The sequence below is a fragment of the Penicillium longicatenatum genome (genome assembly GCF_028827895.1).
Source record: "Penicillium longicatenatum strain IBT 33135 chromosome Unknown contig_6_segment0_segment0, whole genome shotgun sequence".
Classification (NCBI taxonomy): domain Eukaryota; kingdom Fungi; phylum Ascomycota; class Eurotiomycetes; order Eurotiales; family Aspergillaceae; genus Penicillium; species Penicillium longicatenatum.
This window is the reverse complement of record NW_026643123.1, coordinates 5,067,551-5,087,055: the sequence shown is the minus strand read 5'-3', so window position 1 is coordinate 5,087,055 and position 19,505 is coordinate 5,067,551. Positions and strand designations below refer to the sequence as shown.

The window sequence follows — 19,505 nt, the reverse complement described above, 5'->3', positions numbered from 1 at the left end:
GCAAGGCGACCCATGGCCTTTCATTTTGAACTGCCTTACTCAGCGGTATTTTACAGTCGTGAAACAGCGGAAGCGCATAGAAAGCCAGAGAAGCACATCGAAGTCCGCAGAATCCCGTCGACTCAACGCTCGGGCCTGAATTTTTCAAAATGAACATAGAAACTGCCAGAAGAGAGCAGGCATCAATGAGAATAGAAAACTGGAGGTTTCCAAAAAATTAGTTGATAATATAGACCGTAAATCTCCGTCAAAGTTACTACGGCTCGAGACCTTTTTGCCCTGGTAATCTATTGGTTATTTTACGATCGCCGTACAGTACCTGAAAAAGTTACTCAGCCAAGTTCGGGCTCCTGATTTCTTATCCTACGATATTCAATCTTCCTTTGATCAATCTCTCCATCCCCTCCTTCTCCCCCCACATCTGCAACATCTGTGTTGAGTTGTGTCATCTCACTTGGGTCATTTTCCTGGTTTTCTTGATCCCGACACGTCCTTGATCCCTCTTCTCTCTTTCGCTTAATATTTCTTAACAATGGTTCATGATACCAAGCTTTATGATTGCCTGGGGGTATGTCGGATAACACCGTTGCTTGATTAATTCATTCGAAAACTAACCGGGTGTTTTTTCATTTTGATAGGTTGCCCCTACGGCCACTGAGGCTCAACTGAAGACCGCTTATAAGAAGGGCGCTCTGAAGTTCCACCCTGGTACGTGACTGGCCATCCGAAGACCGCGCCTGAAACCATTTAACTAACAGCGTCTTCTTTGTCTCATCTAGATAAGAACGCCGACAACCCGGAAGCCGCGGAGAAGTTCAAGGAGCTGTCCCACGCCTACGAGATTTTGTCCGACGCTGAGAAGCGTCAGGTCTACGACCAATATGGTGAGGAGGGTCTGGAGCACGGAGGTGGTGGCGGTGGTATGAACGCCGAGGATCTGTTCTCCCAGTTCTTCGGCGGCGGTGGTGGTTCCTTCGGCGGCATGTTCGGCGGTGGCATGCGTGACACTGGCCCAAAGAAGGCCCGCACAATCCACCACGTTCACAAGGTTAACCTGGAGGACATCTACAAGGGCAAGGTCTCGAAGCTGGCTCTGCAGAAGTCAGTTATTTGTGCTGGCTGTGATGGCCGTGGTGGCAAGGAAGGTGCCGTCAAGGAGTGCACTGGCTGCAACGGTTCCGGTATGAAGACCATGATGCGCCAGATGGGTCCCATGATCCAGCGCTTCCAGACTGTCTGCCCCGACTGTAATGGTGAGGGCGAGATCATCCGCGACAAGGACCGCTGCAAGCGCTGCAGTGGAAAGAAGACCATTGTTGAGCGCAAAGTGCTCCACGTCCACGTCGACAAGGGTGTCCGTGATGGCCACAAGATCGAATTCCGCGGTGAAGGTGACCAGATGCCTGGTGTCCTCCCTGGTGATGTGGTCTTTGAGATCGAGCAGAAGCCCCACTCCCGCTTCCAGCGCAAGGGTGATGACCTGTTCTACCAGGCCGAGATTGACCTGCTCACCGCGCTTGCCGGTGGCACTATCCACATTGAGCACCTTGACGACCGATGGATGACTGTCAACATTGCCGCTGGCGAGGTTATCGTCCCTGGTATGTTTTTCTCACGTTCCTAGCATTTCTGCGAGATGTGTTGCTGACTTTCTTTTTCTAGACGCCATCAAGGTTATCCCGGGCCAGGGTATGCCCTCTTTCCGCCACCACGATCACGGTAACTTGTACATCAAGTTCGACGTCAAGTTCCCCCAGAAGGATCAGCTCCAGAACCTCGAGCTCCTCGAGAAGGTTCTCCCTCCCCGTATCCAGCAGACCCAGCCCCCGGCCGATGCTATGGTTGAGGACTTCGAGATCGAGAGTATCGATGGCAGCGAGCCTTCCCAGGCCCGTGCCCACGGTGCCGCCATGGACGAGGATGATGAAGATGGAGTTCCCGGTGGTGCTGAGCGGGTGCAGTGCGCTTCGCAGTAAGCATAGGGCCATAAAACGCCGTGATTGGAAAGGCCACCAGGTCCTCTGATGAAACTTTGCTTATGATACCATGCGAAGGGGTTGAGGACAGGTAAATCCTTACCTGATCACGAGTTTTCCTTTCTTCTGATCATGTGGAATTGCTTTGACTCGTTTATTTTTCCCTTTTGCTTTGCGATGGCGTTTGCTCTGAAGACTTGGAAGATGCCATTTGCCCACCTGCATCTTCTCGGATTTATCCTTCCTCTCCCCCTTCTTTGTTTCGTGTGTAATCCTTACCTCTCCATTTGCACTTAACCTTGACTCCATTCATCCGTTATACTATTTTCCCCTTTCCTTTTGATTCCACGCTTTTCGCGCTCTTATATCTGTTTTTGCCGGGAATTTTGCCGGGTGGCGGCAGGAGTTGCGATGAACAAAGAGAAAGAGGCGTGATGAGACCACGATGCAGCAGCCCCAGATTGTGAAGGGAGCCCTCAAAAAGAATGTTGCCTTCTCTTTCTCCCACATTCTTTCCATGATTTCGGTCTCGACTTCGGACGGGATCTTGGGGTGATTCATGATGGGTTTCTTTTTTGTCCTTTTTTTTCTAGCCTGCACTGATGACGACCTGAATAGACATTGCGTTGATTTTGAACTGAATGCATTGTTCGTTAGCATGGATCCTTCGCTGTAAAAAACTGTAAATCGTAATCGCGACGTGGGTTGACAAGGTTGCACCATTCAGCCCAGATGCGCCACGCATTAAGTAGTGATTCTCATAGTGTATAACCACTGGGACTTCAGTATTCTAGGCACTTGCCTACCTAGGCGTCCTAGGGACGATGACCTCTGATGTAACGGGTAGAAATAAGAAGCAAAACTTGGAATTCCCAATGCTTGTGGGTGAAAGTGGAGGAGGACCCTTGAGACCTGACCTTGGTGGTGAAAAGTACCGACCTTCCGAGGTTGCAAACTTGGAACATTCTGAGATAGTTTCAAAGTCTTTCATTCCATCTGCCCTTTTGAATAAGAAACAAGTGTCAATCGATGGTGTACTGGGCCGCGTCACCCTCAAATGTTGAAGTTGCTGTTCCCTCGCAGTCCGTCGGAGCGCCGTCAACAGAATACATACAACATAAGGGTGAACAGGTATAAGAACCGAACGTGTTTAACCTTGCTTAGGATATTCTCCCTCGCCTCATTGCCATAGTCACATATGAAAATTGGATTGATATTGTCTGAATGCTGTTTGTGAGAGACTTTAATCCCCGGGGCATTAGCTGGCGTGTTCAAATGCTCTGGAATTTCAGGCTTTTCAAGCTCGGCCGTGTATATCGGGAGAGTTGAGCTGTGTCAGCCGTCACCTTTGGAAATAGAGAAGCTGAAGGCTACCCTAGGGTCAATTTCAGGCTACCATGATGCATATAGAGCACTGAGAAACACAGTGACGAGAGATGATATCATGAATATGTTGCTCGTGACAGGTCTTGATGTTAATTGCCGCAATGAACAGAGACCAAGGTTTATCCTGTAATTGCCAGTAATCATCGACTAGTCTCCTGCTAGAGGCAGGCGCTGACCCAAATATGAACTGGGATGATAAATTGGGGCCAGTAGCTTAATTGTTGCGCGGATGCCCCCAAAACCCCCGTTCGCATTATCCAGAGCCTTCTCAGGAGAAGTGGGACCGACGCATGGTAAAGATTTAACCGTTTTTGGAGTATGGAGCGGTTGATGCAAGCTGGAGGGGATGAGACGTGATATGGATCTCTTCTGGATCGTGACTATGACATGGCTGTCTTTCTTGTTGATGATGGTGTCAGGATCAAGGTTTGGAGGGAGGGTTTGACCCTGCGCACCAAGCCGTGGAGCGTCATTGAGAAACAATAAAGAGAATGGCTCTGTCAAACCGGTCCCAGGAGACACCTGATGGTCCAGGCGGTTGTAGTGTTATAAGAATACATCGATCTGACTTGGTATGTGTGTGAGTTGGCAGCGAGTCGTTGAGTGATTATTTCACATACCAATGGGAATGAGGTACCTCTATTGCTACACATGCAAGCTATATATACCCTTCAAATGAGAACAATACTTTGGTGATAGACATATATAATCTACTTGTTACTTTCTGCCAACCATACTATCGCAGAAATGGCGGTATATGATGTGAGACTCTAAGGCGCATACTGAATTTAGGTGGGTAGGCCAATTATAATCAATGATGAGAAGATTCAAGGACTTTAACTTTGGAAGCTCAAGAGATTTTTGAGGTCGTCAGGTCGTCAGTTGCCCAGGTGGCTGGTCCTGGAATCTTCCTCCCAGAATACATCTGAGACTGTCAGTAACTAGCAGCCAGATTTTGTGTGGCCGACCTGGGCTTTCCCCTTAGTCAATTGACAGCAATCTCGATTTAGGTCATAATCGAATTCGCTTACCCCTCGAACAAGAAAACCTTGCCACTAGATTCCCGCCATGATGTTTTTGTACCAAGTGATATTTGTAGATTGGCACGCAACCAAATATATTCAAGTATTTGGTAGCTTCACCACAGGACCATACCCAATCAAGAACCGACGGTGCTAGGAACCAGTCATAGAATTAATACTCCAGAGCTCACACAAGTTACTGTAGGACCGATGCATCACAACATTGGAAGGTTATGCGCACATCCGCACGCTCGATGAAATCATCTCACCAAAAAAAGCCCCGCAATGTATTCTTGGCGATGTACGGAGTACCGCGGCCCCAAAAGCTTCATGCCTGACCCTCGTCCATGCCCAACTCTCGAGATAGAAAGGATTCTGAATGTTTCATCGACAGCAGTGTAACAGCGCACTTGGGACTCATAGGAGGTACTGTGACGCCAGTGGAAAGCTTAGAAGTTTATTCATCCCTGCGAAAAGTGAGTTGCCCGTCCGGGCCCTGCATATGCGTTGTGCCGAAACGAGATCATCCGGCCATGGCTGACATCATGATGCGCAACTATGATTCAGATCTCGAGAGCCTTGGAAAGGGGCCCGATTCAAGACTCTGTGTATGTAGTAGGTGCGCATAAGATATCCGGATTTAGCACCCGATCTGTGCGGAGGACAGAGGACCGAGGTCAAAACAGCCAGCATGATGTAAGTGAGAAGGATGAAAAAAGTAAAATCCCATACAGCAATTAGGAACACGATCTGGTCAAACAGCAGAAGAGACCATAGACCCTATATTCTGTAGACGGGATAATACGGTGGACCGAGTTCACCGCGATAGCAGCAGCATATACGCCATTCAACAGTAAGATGGTGTGTTCAGTTCGCTTCGGTCAGGCGAACCGACTAGCTACATGATGGCGCCTCGGATGGCTGAAATACTCGTATGTCGAGGCAAGCCGCAAAGGGCGCTTTGCTGTTGAATTGAGCGTCGGAATCGGTGTGTTATTGGTTGGTTGATCTCGGGAAATATGTTCTTATTTGCCACGTGAGTAAGCCACGCGGGATCTATACACAAGGTCAGTGTATAACGGTGTACCTTGCGCTGAGTTATTGGAAACCAATATTAGGAAATCCAAAGAACAATTCCATGAGAAATAAACACGAGATAGAAAAAGCAAATAAATAAGATCGAACTCAAAGCATGAACCATGCCATGGCGTGGGCTGAGTCGGGCGTGACGAGGTCTCGGAGCAGCCACCAGATTAATAACTTCAAGCTTGGCCTGACACGCACTAGACCCAGCGGCTCGTCTCGTTACTTTTAAGTTATGGGCCGCAGCCATATTAAGCTAGATGGCGTGATTTGGATCTGTATTGCGAAATTAGTGGGGAGGCGCAGGCTGCATACACATATTGCTTATTGCTTGTGGAGTGTCTAAAAGCCTAAGGTTCTACATACAGTGTGAGACTACTGTGATTCCAAAGTGGAACAGGGACGTTGGAAAAGCTTTGTAAACAGGTTGCGTGAGCTCGGTCCAAGATACCAGGATCTTCGGGATCTGTGACGCAGTTCGAAGCAGCTGGAAACCCAGTGTGTTCCAGTGCCGATCAGGGTTTAGCTCCCTACGCTAACCGGGCACGAAATATACCTGGAAACCGCGCGTTAAAGTCTTGGTCAAAGTCTTGGAAACGGTAGGTCCAGGTGCACACGAGGCCAGAATAAGCTATTGTTGTTGAACCATGCAGAAGGGCGCGAATAGCGTAGAGTCACGGGAAACCCTTCGTAATCCGAGGGACTAAACCGATAGAGTAGGAGGCACCGACAAACCCAATCTCCCATTTTCCCGCTCCCTCCTATCAAGCGCGGACTGGGAGTTGTGTGGGTGGATACCGTTTTGATGGCAAAAAGAGCTAACGCGGACAGGGGACGCGGCAAGAAGACCCCACAATCATGTTTTCGTTCCTGCTGTCGGATGGAGAAAGGTATACGAGCGAGGCCAAGGAGAAGGCGACACGGAGCACAATGTGAACCCACTCGAAACGCAGCACCTCAGAGGTGAGCGGTCCTCCGTGGAGAAGGGACACAGTGAAAATAGAGGGTCGCAGGATAATTCGTAGCCAGTCGAAACGTGGAACTGGTCGAAATTTGCTCTTGCTGTCACCATCAGCACGGGCGATTTCACCATCGTCCAAGAATGTGATTGGTGGGTGGGACCCATGGCCGATCATCTACACGCCCGCGTGGATGTGGTGATTCGTCACCGCCGAGGCTTGGCGGGAAGCTTATGTCATGCTTCCCTGCATGCGTTTTTCCAGATTTCTTATGTAATGCACGTTTATCAGCTGCTACGTTGTCAGGGAAAGTGTCAAGAGCGGCATCTAGATCGAATTGCTCAATTGCATGGACATCGGAGCCCGTCTTTCACATTCAGGGACATCCAGGGCGGAGAGGAACCGCTCCGTGATCACTTAATCTATCGTACCTAATGTACCAGAATAATAAGATTGTATGAAGAATCGAGAACGGGCTCCACGCTCCTTCGTCATTTCACCATCCAGGCCCATCCACCGGTTCCACTCGGGGTTGTGGGATGGCTTGAGATCATCGGTGGGAACTTGCTGCGGACATTCTGTTCCCTACTGTTCTCTTTGCTTTTTCTCCCGTATTAATCCTTGAAGTTTCTCTGCTTCAAAAGCGACCTGTGCGTGTTTCTAACTGCAATTGACCAAAATCTGGGGAGTTCGATATTACGCCATCGACACCCGAATCACACCTTTACTCCACCATTTCATTCCACCAACAAACTGCCCCTTATCCGCCTTTTGAACCTTGACATCGCTCTCGTGTGGTCGACATGACTAGTGCGTGATCGTCTGACAGTTGACATTTATATTCTGGAAGCCGTCACCGCGTTTTGACGACCCGTCACTCGACTTTCTCACCTTCAATCTCCCCGGTACCCCCGGTCCACTTCCGTCACCGTTGCTTGCTTCGGTTGATACCTTTAATCCCTTCTATACACATCATGGGTGAAAAAGCCTCCAAGGTTGGTCATGGCCTGGCCAAGGGCCTTGGTATCAAGGTCGCCTACAGAGACCCCATGGGCCTTCCCAATGAACCCGTCACCAGAGGCGAGTCGACTTTTTCTGTCGGCACCGTCGATACCTGTGCCTACAACGAACCAGAGCCCAACAGCATCGATTGGCTCTGCGAGATTGCCCCGTCTGGCAAGCAGATGATTGACTATTGCGTTAATTTGTTTCCCTTCTTGACTTGGATCACCCGTTACAACTTGCAATGGCTTATGGGTGACTTGGTAGCTGGTATGTGACTAATGCATAATCTCATCAATAACCGTCATCTGACAATCTTTCCATAGGTATTACTGTTGGTGCCGTTGTCGTGCCCCAGGGTATGGCCTACGCTAAGTTGGCTGAGGTACCCGTGCAATATGGACTTTATTCTTCGTTCATGGGTGTTCTGGTTTACTGGTTCTTTGCAACTTCCAAGGATATTACTATTGGCCCTGTGGCCGTCATGTCTACCTTGACAGGTACTATCGTGCTTCAGGTTCAGGCCCAATACCCCGATTATCCCGCTCATATGATTGCCTCCACTCTTGCTGTTATCTTGGGTGGTATCGTTTGCTTTTTGGGTCTGATCCGTTTGGGTTTCATTGTGGATTTCATTCCGCTCCCAGCTATCTCTGCGTTCATGACGGGCTCTGCCATCAACATTGCCACCGGTCAGGTCAAAAACATGCTCGGCGAGAGCGCTGATTTCTCTACTCGTGATGCGACCTACCTGGTTATCATCAACACTCTGAAACATCTCCCTAGTGCGGATATCAATGCCGCTATGGGTATCACTGCATGTGCCATGTTGTACATCATCCGCTCTGGCTGCACCTACGCGGCTAAAAAATACCCGGCCAAGGCGAAGATCTGGTTCTTCGCCTCGACTCTCCGTACCGTGTTTGTCATTCTGTTCTACACCATGATTTCGGCAGCCGTGAACTTGCACCGCAAGGATAACCCATTGTTCAATTTGCTCGGTTCGGTGCCTCGAGGCTTCCAGGGCGCGGCTGTGCCGAAAATGGACAGCAAGATCATTAGCGCCTTCTCCAACCAGCTCCCAGCTGCCGTGATCGTTCTCTTGATTGAACATATTGCCATCTCTAAATCCTTTGGTCGTGTCAACAACTACACCATCAACCCTTCGCAGGAGTTCATCGGAATTGGTGTTACCAACTTGCTCGGTCCTTTCTTGGGTGGCTACCCCTCAACCGGATCCTTTTCCCGAACTGCCATCAAGTCTAAGGCCGGTGTCCGGACCCCGTTGGCTGGTTTGATCACCGCTCTCGTTGTGCTCCTGGCTATCTATGCCCTGACTGAGGTCTTCTATTATATCCCCGAGGCCTCCTTGGCCGGTGTCATTATCCACGCTGTGGGTGATCTGATTACTTCACCCAACACTGTCTACCAGTTCTGGCGTGTCTCCCCGCTTGATGTCTTGATCTTCTTCATTGGTGTCATCGTCACTGTTTTCTCTTCTATTGAGGATGGTATCTACTGCACCATCTGCGTGTCCCTTGCTGTACTGCTGTTCCGTGCTGCCAAGGCCCGGGGTCAATTCCTCGGCCGGGTTACAATTCACTCCGTGGTCGGCGATCACCTTTTGGACAACGACGGCAAATACGGCTCTCTCGGAACAAACCAGCACCCTCCCGATCACGACGAGCACCACCACCGCTCGATCTTCCTTCCCGTCAACCATGCCGATGGTTCCAATCCCGATATCGAGCTCGAGCAGCCCCACCCCGGTATATTCATCTACCGCTTCTCTGAGGGCTTCAACTACCCCAACGCCAACCACTACACCGACGCTCTGGTGCAAACAATCTTCAAAAGCACTCGCCGCACAAACCCGCATGCCTTCGCTCGTCGTGGCGATCGTCCCTGGAATGACCCGGGTCCACGCCCTGGCCGCGAGGCTGAGGAGACTGAAGACGACCGCCCGCTCCTGCAAGCCGTGATCCTGGATTTCTCCTCCGTCAACAACGTGGATACTACCTCCATCCAGAACCTGATTGATGTACGCAACCAATTGGATCTGTACGCTTCCCCCCGCACTGTGCAGTGGCACTTTGCCCACATCAACAACCGCTGGACCAAGCGGGCCCTCGCCGCCGGCGGCTTCGGTTTCCCTACCCCAACCTCCAGCGACGGTTTCCACCGCTGGAAACCCATTTTCAGTGTTGCCGAGATTGAGGGCAGTGCCTCCGCCGCCGCTCACGCTGAGATGATCAACAACCAGCGTGAACAGGCCCTCCACAAGCAGCAGGATCTCGAAGCCAACCTCCACAAGACCGGCTCGACGACTGAGCGCGAGACAGAAACTATCGAGTCTACCTCTTCCCAGGACAGTGGCATCGTCGCCGAGGACATGCAGCTGCAGCACGACCTGAAAGACAGCAAGGCCTACCGCGGTCGTCGCAAGGTCGCTCTGGTGCAGGGTATGAACAGACCCTTCTTCCACATCGACTTGACCAGTGCCCTGCAAAGTGCTGTTGCGAACTCGTCGGACGTGATCCCGGAGATCCACTAAATGTTCTCGATGATCTGTTTACTTGTGCATTTATCAACTTTCTTCTCATTGCATATTGTGTTGCATCGATAATGGACCATCCCTGGCTTGGAGTCCGTATGATATGCCCGGATTTATGACTCGTTAATCTTTTCCACCTCATTTCACCACTACTTATCTGCTATCTTCCCCGAAATACGCCTGGTTTTGATTTTCTGGTTATGATCTACCCCGGCGTTTGTTTGGATGGGAATATGGATGAATTACGGGACGACGGGCTTTTGCCTAGTTGCCCTCTTGAATGTTTACTAGGGATACCCTTTCGACTTGAAACAATAGATCGCGTTGATTATTTCAAATTGTGCCACTCGTAGTTTTCTAATCGTAGTATCATCATTTATCTTCACAACTACAAAGCTAAACTTACCTACCGGAATTCTCGATTTTGATCCGATATTTGTGATCAATATGTACGTACCATTGAACAACTAGGGGAAAAACCATCAAAGTGGTATCTATTCCACGACTCATATACAGGAACGAACCATCCCCATTAGGAAGTGATCAAATCAACTTTCAGTCCTCCAATCTAATCCAAAGAAACCAAAATCACCTCAAAACACCCCCCAACACCAGCCCACCCAAGCACAAATCCACTCAAAGCCTCAGAAACAACACCACCCCCAAACCACACATCCCTCCAAGCTCCCTTGCGAAGCACAAATCGTCTCCGGTCCTTCCTGCCCCCTAGATCCATGCTCACAACACCTGTCTTAGGATTCATCTCGATGCTACCATCGATCTCGCCTCCAGCACCGGGGAAGAAGGCGCCTGCTCCTGCGCCGCCAGAGCGCTTGATGAGTAGCAGGTGGAAGAGGCCGGATAGGAGGACTGTGCCGGTGAAGTAGAAGACGAAGCCTGCTGCAGATTGGAGGGCGAGGATTCCGGCGCTGAGGCCTAGGAGGAAGGCGCTTAAGCTGTGAATAGAAGAGAGGACCTGTGAGATATCAGTTTTGTTGTTCTTGCTTTTTGTATGGAGTGTTCAGTCTTGGAGAGATTGGACTGAGAGAGGTTATGTTGACGAGGATTGGATTGGGGTTGGAGGCAGTTGAGAGAGGGGTCTAACGTAACATACCCGGTTGTTATGCTGGACAGCCTCGGGAACAAGAGGATTGATAATCAGGGATAGTTCCTGCTTTGTAGGAGCCATTTTTGCGAGCTAGATTTTTCTCCGGAGGGAGATTTGTTCCTGGGATTCTTTTGTCTGTGTCGTGTTCTCGGATTCGGGAATGTGGTTGCTTGTGCTCGGGCAGATATGGGAGGGATGTGGCCTGAGATAGTAAAATGATATCCCACTTATCCAACCCAGCTAAAAGGTGCAGTATGGAGTGGCAATGGGTCTGTCCAAAGCTGGTGGGGAGAGATGGGGGTCGACGTGGAGAGACGAGGTCGGAGCGGAGGTTTGGCGCGGGTTTCTAGAAGGTGCACGGGCCACCAAGTACGATGTACGAAAGAGCGTAGAGTTCGAATCAAATAAACCATTGAGATTATATACCGGAAAACAATTGGAGAACAATGGAACAAAATCATGTTCATATCTACGATTACCCCAGCCATTTTCAATGTTCAGTAGCCCGAATTTCCCTCATGAATCCGTTTCTTGACATCACTGCGTTTGATACATGCCGAATCCCACATCCATCATCATATTAGGGTGAACCAAAAGATCACAGAACGAATGATAAAAATTGAAAAAGAATTGAAAAAAAGCACAATGGAATATAATTGCCAATTCCATGAAATCGCTGGGCATAGGCTCGATTTTGTTTTCCACAGGAAACTCGAAAATAGTCGCCATGCCATGCTTCATGCACAAAAGGCTGTCATCACATAATGTTCTCAAGCTTGCCATCAGTCTGAGCTTCTCTGACTTGCTCGAAAACCTAGAAGAACTAATTAGAATTTTTATTGTCAAGACCTGAAAAATGCAAAGACTTACCTTCAGCATCTTGTTGCGGGCACCCAGTGCATTGACGCCACGGTCTTCCAACGCCTTTTCATCAAGTTCAACCAATTCTGTCCACTTGAGATCCTTCAAATTGTCCGTGTACTTGTGCAACCGAAGGGATCGCAGCCAGCTGGGGATGTCCTTCAGAAGAGTCGGGTCCGTGGGGTCCTCTGGCGGCTTCGAGCTACCACGTCGACCACGGGGCGAGCGTCCACGGGTGACCTCGGAATGGTCAGACAGATAACCTTCACCACCAAGACCAAACTGTCCAATACCCAGAGAGCTTAATCCGTTACCCATCAGAGGGTTGTTCGGGTCGTAAGCTGCAAGGAATCCATTGTTCTGGGGCGAGGTGAAGCTCATGCCACCGAGTGCCCCGGCACCCTGCATCGCAATACCGGGAGACGTCGGACGAGACCGGCGACCCGCCATGGCAGCTTGCTGCTGGGCCTGCAGAGCGGCGAGTTGCTGCGCATTCAGGAACTGTCCGGCCATAGGATTGGACCCAGGCAGACCAGGGCTAGCCAAGCCTTGCGAAATGCCCTGATTGACAGTGTTCCGTCCTTGACCATCATTGGACCGGGACCGGCGGTATTTACGCGCATCATCGAGAGCAATTCGGTTGTTCACAGTGGACAAAGCGGCCAGCTTCATAGCTGTCGCATTTGCCACCATGTCAGCTTGGGAGTTGCCCTGGTTCTGCTGCTGACCAAAGGTGGCAGTCATTGGGGTGTTCGTCATCGACGCCCAGCTGTGGTTTCCAACATTGTATGGCGAAAGCAAAGGAGGCTCAATATCCGGGGCAGGAATGGTGGCGGTCTGAGGAAGAGGAGAGCGGAGGCCGGAGGCAGAGGGCTGGCTGAACTGACCCATGGGCTGGTGGCCCGACGATGACTTCGGCCGGGCAATGGGGGGCTGAGTGTCCGAAAGGCCACCACGCTGGGCCCACGGAGACGCTGGAGGCTGGCTCAGGCTGTCATTGTTGTCGGGCGCTGAAATGGTGGGGGCAACAAACGAAGTACGGTCACCGAAGACCAGACTGTTGCGATTCGAGGGAGGTGCATTGCCTGTTTGCTGGGTAAATTCCGCCTTCTTCTTCGCAATCGCAGCCGCGGCATCGGGAAACATGGCATTAATAGTAGAGGAATCGAGAGCCGAGTTACGCTTGGCGCCTGGAGATGGTGGGGGCCGGCCCATGGAGTTTCGTGATGTGTCCATGTTGAGTTTAGACATAGCATCACTTAAGCGACTAGACATGGCATCTAGAAATGGGAGCAAACGTTAGCTACATTACTTCTCCACGCGTAAATTGGAAATGATTGACATACCCTTCTCGCCGAAGTTGGCCGGAGAGAGAATCCCAGACATCGGGTGGCCCTGGGACATTTGCTGCAGAACCTGGATGAAGAAGCGAATCTGCACCTGGGTAGTTTGTTGCAGCAAAGCATATAAGGCGGCCGTCCGCTCCGCCTCACTCAGAACGCGGAACCATTGCTCGATAGCACTGAGCTCATCCTTGAAGTCCTGATCGAGCGTAGCGGCTGCCATCTCCTCCAGTGTGGTCTCGTTCTGGTCAATGTCCGCCAGCCACTGTTGAGCTGCCCGGTCCAGCGCATCTTCCGTCGAATTCTGACCCTGTTGGTTGAAGAAAACTTCCGAGGACGGACGCATACTGCGAGAAGACAGCGGCGAGGGGAATCCGGACATGTCGGCTGACGCTCGCAACTGGTGCGATCCGAGGTTTCGAGCGGACGATGGAGGACGCAAAGTGGAGTTCGGAGCGGCTTCCGGGGTGCTGTTGCGGTTTCCAATGATATGGCTGGCCATATCTACTGGGTTTGGGATTTCGATTGAAAGGTCTGAATAGTAAATACAGTGGGGTGGAAAAGATTACTGCAAAACACCTGCAGCACCTGCTGAGTTTGCGTAATGAAATAGAATCAAATATCCTGGACCGAAAGACTCCACGGAGATCCGCAAAGCCCAAATCTCGAGATTTAGGCGACAAGTAATGGGGCACAGACCAGTCCAGTGGGCTGCACCTCAGGAGGAAGCGGAAGCCAGAAAGACACCTGGAGATTTGCGATCGGTATTAGGTCCGAACGAAGGAAAGTCAGGACCAGGAAGGCAATAGTGTGTCAAACACAGCAAGCCCTGTTGGTCCCGGCGCCAAAAGAAAAGAAAAAAACGGGGATGAAAGGGGAGGAGAGGTCGAGAAAGAGATGGTGGAGAAGAGGAGAAAGAGAATTGCGGCAGAAAAAGCGAGTGTGTCTCGGTTTCAAGGCGATCACGGGTTCCCGCGAATTCTGGAATGGAAAGGGAAAACCAACTGGATTTGATTTCACTTTATCTTCCATAATATCCAATCCTCTTCATTCACTCTCCAAATTGCTTTTAGTCGACAAGGGTAGAGCTTTGGTGACTATGGACATTCGCCCCTGCGCTTGAATCGCCCGCGACAAGACCTCCGAGTGCGCACGCTTCGAGCTTCTATACGCGGTCTGGGCCATGGTCCCAGCGCTAGCCTAGGCTTGATCGCAACGCACTTGCCATAAATCGTGTGCCCGACCATTTAGTGGAAGGGAGAAAAAGACCTTAATTTTTCTCATTGATACGCCCTGGTTCTATGCATTAGTCATTCCCTCAGCGTCATTAGTCGCCATGGAAGACTCAGATACCCCCATGGGTCATTCGAATGACTATGCTGCCTATCCAGAAATCGATGAGGAGGTGCAGTACCCATGGCAAGGAGTTGAGAATCGACCATTCGTCCCCGAAGATGTCTTTGCTGCGGCAATTGATCCGCGACTCTTTGGAACCGCCCTGCCCTCTCAGGATGCAGCGCATGTTCCCCAGGCCCAAAATAAAGCTCAGTATCAGGCCCAAGAGTATGACTACAGTGACCTTTCTGAAGATAGCCAAGATGACACCCCGGATCCTCGAGGGTTGGACGAGGGAGATGATGACTCGGACTATGTGGCATACGAAGAAGACCTAAGCGAGAGGTATGTTTCTTCAACCATCAAAAACTCTCAGTGACTTACCGCATTTTCAGCAACGAAGAGCAGCCAGAAGATGATGATTCTGATTCTGATGCAAGACGTCGACGCCAACGTCGAGGTGGGGGACGCTTCTCAGGTCGTTGGGGAGCCCGCGGTGGAAAAGGTATCAAACGAGGTCCCCGTAAACCTCTGGAGCCTGGCCCAGAATTCAAGATATTGCACTCAGAAGCTACCGAAGCATTTATTGATGGCGACTACGATCGAGCTATGGATCGTGTGATGCGTGCAATCCAGAACAACCCCGAAATGTTCCCGGCTCATTCTTTGTTGTCCGAAATCTTCCTGGCCCAAGGCCAAAAGGATAAGGCTTTGGCGGCTCTCTTCAATGGCGCCCATACCCGACCCAAAGATTCTACCGTCTGGCTCAAGGTCGCTCGGCTTATCTTGCAGCGTGCTGGTGAAGACCGCAAAAGGGCATTACATGATGTCATCTACTGCTACAGCCGCGTGATTGAAATCGAGCCCAAGAACTACAATATTCGGTACCAGAGAGCCGCAATCTACCGTGAACTCATGTACAACGGCAGGGCAGCTGGTGAGTATGAGCGTATCTTGAGAGATCGGCCGCACAATGCGAGAGCCCTTCGACACTTGGCAGAAATCTACATCGACCTCAATGAAGTACCCAAAGCCATCGACCACTGGGTGCATAGCGTAGAGTTCTATCTGTCTCTCGATCCTCAGGAGACTCGTTTCAGTTGGTCTGAGGTCAACATCTATGTCGAGCTGTTTAGCATAACTGGACAACCTGTTCAAGGACTCCATGCCCTGAAGTCTGTTTCCAGATGGCTTTTGGGCCGCGGGGATGATGTGCTATGGGATGATTTCGAGGATGATGATCGAGAATGGGACTCCAACGATGCTCCTCGCCGTATCAAGACCAATGGGTATGTGCCTGGCCAATGGCCGATAGACTCATATGGACTTGGGCTGCCCCTAGAACTTCGCATCAAAATGGGGCTCTTTCGGCTCAAAATGGGCTACAAGCACCACCAAGAAGCTCTTCATCATTTTGAGTGGCTGAACCCAGATGATACTTCGGAAGGTGCCCGTATTTTCGATTTTGGTGATCTCTTCCGCGAAGTGGCAGACGCCTTGAAGGATAGCGGATTGCCAGAAGAAGCCTTTCGCTTTTATCTCCCGATCCAAGAGACTGATGAGCATGCAGATATCGGCTATTTTATGGCGATGGCTGATTGCTGCATGCAACTCGGCAAAATGGAAGAGGCTGAGACTGGCTATCTCACTGTTGCTGAGCATGATCCGAGACATATGGAATCGCGAGTTGCGCTCGCCAAGCTGTACGAAAGCCTGGGCATGAGTGACCAGGCATTGAAGTACATCAATGAGGCAGTTGTACTTGGGCGGCAGGAAGGCAGATCCCGGCGCAGGCAAGACGCAAGGCTCGAGCAACTTGCAGCTGAATTCAGGGAAGCCGAAACTGGGGCCCCTAAGCCAATTGCACCAAAACCAGCTACGGCTTTTACAGGTCTGGCACCCTTGAGTCCTGACCGAGAAACGCCCGCCGGAGAGGAAGGTCAGCGAATAGAGGATGTTCAGTTCTTGTACCAGAAATTGCAGGAGCTAGAACCCCAAGTCAAGGATGGCGTTTATGAAGCTACTGAAGATTGGCTTGACATTGCTGATGCTCTGCTTCGTGATTTCCGATCAAACCGAATATTTTATCCTATGACAAGGCAGATGGAATTCCAGGGATACCACAGGAAAGACAAAGGCAAGGGTGGTACTTTGCTAAACGAAGCTCACGAGATGGCCGGTCGTCTTCAGAAAAGCATAGGTAAGTCAAATCCCTCTCCCCATAAGTTGGCTATGGCTCTGAGCTGAAATCCACGTATAGGCGATGATCGTCCCGATGAACCCTTGTCAGATAAGATACCCGACGAATACTACGGCATTCCCTTTGATGAGTGGCTTGATTTTTTTCTCCAATACGCCCTCCTCCTAACATCACAGGGAGAGGTTGAAGAAGCATATGACGCGCTCAATTCTGCCGCTGTAGCCAGTATCTGGTTCCACTCTAAGCCAAAGTCGCGTCTGATTCATGTCTGCTGGTTTACCTGTGCCCTTCGGGCAAATGATGAGGAAGCCCTAGCGCACGAAGCGCGATGGTTCATCAAGGAATACCAATTTGTCACTGACACATATCGCCTTTTCTCGATGTTGAGCCGTATCTCTGGTGATGCACACAAGCCACAATTTTTCAATTCTCCCAACATGAAATTCATGCTCCGTCAGATCAAGGCAATGGATTTCACTCTTCCAGACGATCCGAACAAACCTAGTCTCGTCCGGCCATCTCTCTGGAAGGAGCGTGCCTCCCTCACAACCAAAGACAAGTCCGGGGAGCGAATTCCCGCAGAGTCACTCGACATCGCCCTTCTTATCCTTTACGGGCATATTCTTTACTCGGGAGGCAGTTTCTACCCAGCCCTGAACTACTTCTTCCGCGCATATGCTCTTGATGATCAAAACCCAGTCTTGCTTCTTTCTATCGGGCTTTGCTTCATCCACCACTCTCTCAAGCGACAGTCTGAGAACCGACACTACTTGATTATGCAAGGGCTTTCCTTCCTTAATGAATACCGCCGGGTGCGGATGAAACCTGGAACGTTGCTCCAAGAGCGACAAGAGATGGAGTTCAATTTTGCACGAGCATACCATGGTCTTGGGTTGGGTCACCTGGCCATTGAGGGGTACGAAAAAGTGCTCAAGCTCGGACAAAAGATCCAGGAACAGAACGACGAAGCATCGGTTGCAGTAGACGGAGCTGATGTGGTGATGGGTGAGGCTGATCAATCCTCACATCAAGCTGAAGTCTCACAAAAATTTGTAGAAGACTTCACACGTGAGGCTGCCTACGCCTTGCAATGTCTTCATACGCTCGGTGGCGATGAACAGGCCGCAAAAGCTATCACTGATACATGGCTTGTCATATGATTCAGCAACGCTTGTCACGACAAGTTTCAATGCTTACAACATGTATGATAATGTATTCTCCATTCAGCTCTTATCTATGGCTTTGAGTAATGCCAAAATTTTCTGAACAGACACGTCACTTGACTTCAAAAGGATATATTCCAAGTAGGCACTAACTAGGTGTGGGTACAACTTTAGAATAGTGGCGAGTCTAAGTATCTGTCGCATTGATGAATGTCGATTGTTATCCATCACAGCTGCCAACCCCCATGAGGAGCCCCCAGACTCGCTGTGGAAGGCCTTTGGGAAGACACTAATTTGTGATACAGATCTGCTGGTCCAACAGCATGCCCCGTGGTCATTTCTTGGAATATGAATCTTGGGAATGGCTGCTAGAAGGTGGTGGTTCAATCAAAGATATCAGGAAAGAGATTAGAGTTCCCGCGGAAGTCAAATAACATTCTAAAATCCGAAATAAACGCATTGGCTGCCGAGTAGGCCGTTTGTTTAGTACGTGCACGTATCAATTGTTTGATAAACTTTGCCTGGTATTTCGAGGTCGTACTGTACCTAGAATAGGGTATTTGTACTTTCGTGGCCAGAGTGTAACTTTGGAAAGATTGACATAGGGGTCACGACGGTAGCTCCCGTCCTCAAAGTGGGCTGTATGTTGCTTTTTGACCCTGTATCCTTCCTGCAAAGTTGGGAGCACGTTGGGGGATCACTCGGTCTGAAGACCTTTAATATTCCCTTAGCCAATCACCCCCCCCCTGTCAAGCTGACGTGATGTTCCCCTCATTGCAGATCGCATGGGGCTGAAATAGAATCTCTCCTCGATGTTCCCTGTTCAATCCTAGAATGATAGTCAATGCAGTGTAATCAATCGTAATGATGGCTAATGATTTCATAATAATATCAGAAGCACCCAATAATCGGTCTAAGCGAATATCGGATTCGGCATGCCTCCCTCAGAAGACAACACCGTTTCTCTGGGTGACCACTCAAGATCTCAAAGATCAAAGTCACACCTCTTTAAGGAGGAAGCAATCTTTTATCAAGACAAGGACTCATCGACTGAGGAAAGAAACGCAGCTTCAAAAGTTGAAAGCATCCTTGAAACCGTTTCCTAGGCCCAAAACGAGCTGCACTAGTGATCAGAGTTATCAAGATGGGGAGAGAGGTGGAAACGAAAATAATCGACATGCACCTCCAGGTGTCCTATTGAGAAGTATGCAGGCAGGCTTATTTGAGGCGTTTCATGCATTGCCGCAAAACACAAACGAGAGCATGGACTTCTATCTTCACCACTGTCAGTATTTGCACACAGGGAACCTGATTTTTGAATTGTTTTGTTTCTGTGATCTGTCGCTGATTCCGATGTTAGATAAGACATATGTCTCGCAAATTGCCTTTCCTCTCAGTTCAAATGTTATGTCGGTTTGGTTCCTCCGAACAGCCCTTAGCCAGCCAGCGTTGGTTGAAACGGTCTTGCTCATGGGCGCCGGGTGCCTAGCTGGTCGCTTAACGATGACCGATG

General features: G+C 50.1%; 5 protein-coding genes across 5 annotated transcripts; 3 read left to right on the top strand and 2 right to left on the bottom strand.

Moving 5' to 3' along the window:
- Positions 1–532: 532 nt before the first annotated feature.
- On the top strand, positions 533–1,976 carry N7484_010093 (type I HSP40 co-chaperone YDJ1; the record flags this gene model as incomplete). Its single annotated transcript, XM_057120480.1, has 4 exons — positions 533–568; positions 639–708; positions 780–1,601; positions 1,663–1,976. 4 exons carry the CDS (start codon positions 533–535, stop codon positions 1,974–1,976), a joined length of 1,242 nt encoding a protein of 413 aa, XP_056970035.1.
- A 5,424-nt stretch (positions 1,977–7,400) lies between these two features.
- On the top strand, positions 7,401–9,982 carry N7484_010092 (SLC26/SulP family anion transporter; the record flags this gene model as incomplete). The annotated part of the gene is made up of 2 exons (XM_057120479.1): positions 7,401–7,698; positions 7,755–9,982. 2 exons carry the CDS (start codon positions 7,401–7,403, stop codon positions 9,980–9,982), a joined length of 2,526 nt encoding a protein of 841 aa, XP_056970034.1.
- A 568-nt stretch (positions 9,983–10,550) lies between these two features.
- On the bottom strand, positions 10,551–11,171 carry N7484_010091 (Transmembrane protein 93; the record flags this gene model as incomplete). The annotated part of the gene is made up of 2 exons (XM_057120478.1): positions 10,551–10,958; positions 11,097–11,171. The coding sequence occupies 2 exons, from the start codon at positions 11,169–11,171 to the stop codon at positions 10,551–10,553; spliced, it is 483 nt and encodes a 160-aa protein (XP_056970033.1).
- A 676-nt stretch (positions 11,172–11,847) lies between these two features.
- Positions 11,848–13,796, bottom strand: N7484_010090 (RNA-binding protein VTS1; the record flags this gene model as incomplete). The annotated part of the gene is made up of 3 exons (XM_057120477.1): positions 11,848–11,904; positions 11,961–13,231; positions 13,298–13,796. 3 exons carry the CDS (start codon positions 13,794–13,796, stop codon positions 11,848–11,850), a joined length of 1,827 nt encoding a protein of 608 aa, XP_056970032.1.
- An 834-nt stretch (positions 13,797–14,630) lies between these two features.
- N7484_010089 (tetratricopeptide repeat protein) lies at positions 14,631–17,989 on the top strand (the record flags this gene model as incomplete). The annotated part of the gene is made up of 3 exons (XM_057120476.1): positions 14,631–14,974; positions 15,025–16,829; positions 16,890–17,989. The coding sequence occupies 3 exons, from the start codon at positions 14,631–14,633 to the stop codon at positions 17,987–17,989; spliced, it is 3,249 nt and encodes a 1,082-aa protein (XP_056970031.1).
- Between the last annotated feature and the right edge of the window lie 1,516 nt (positions 17,990–19,505).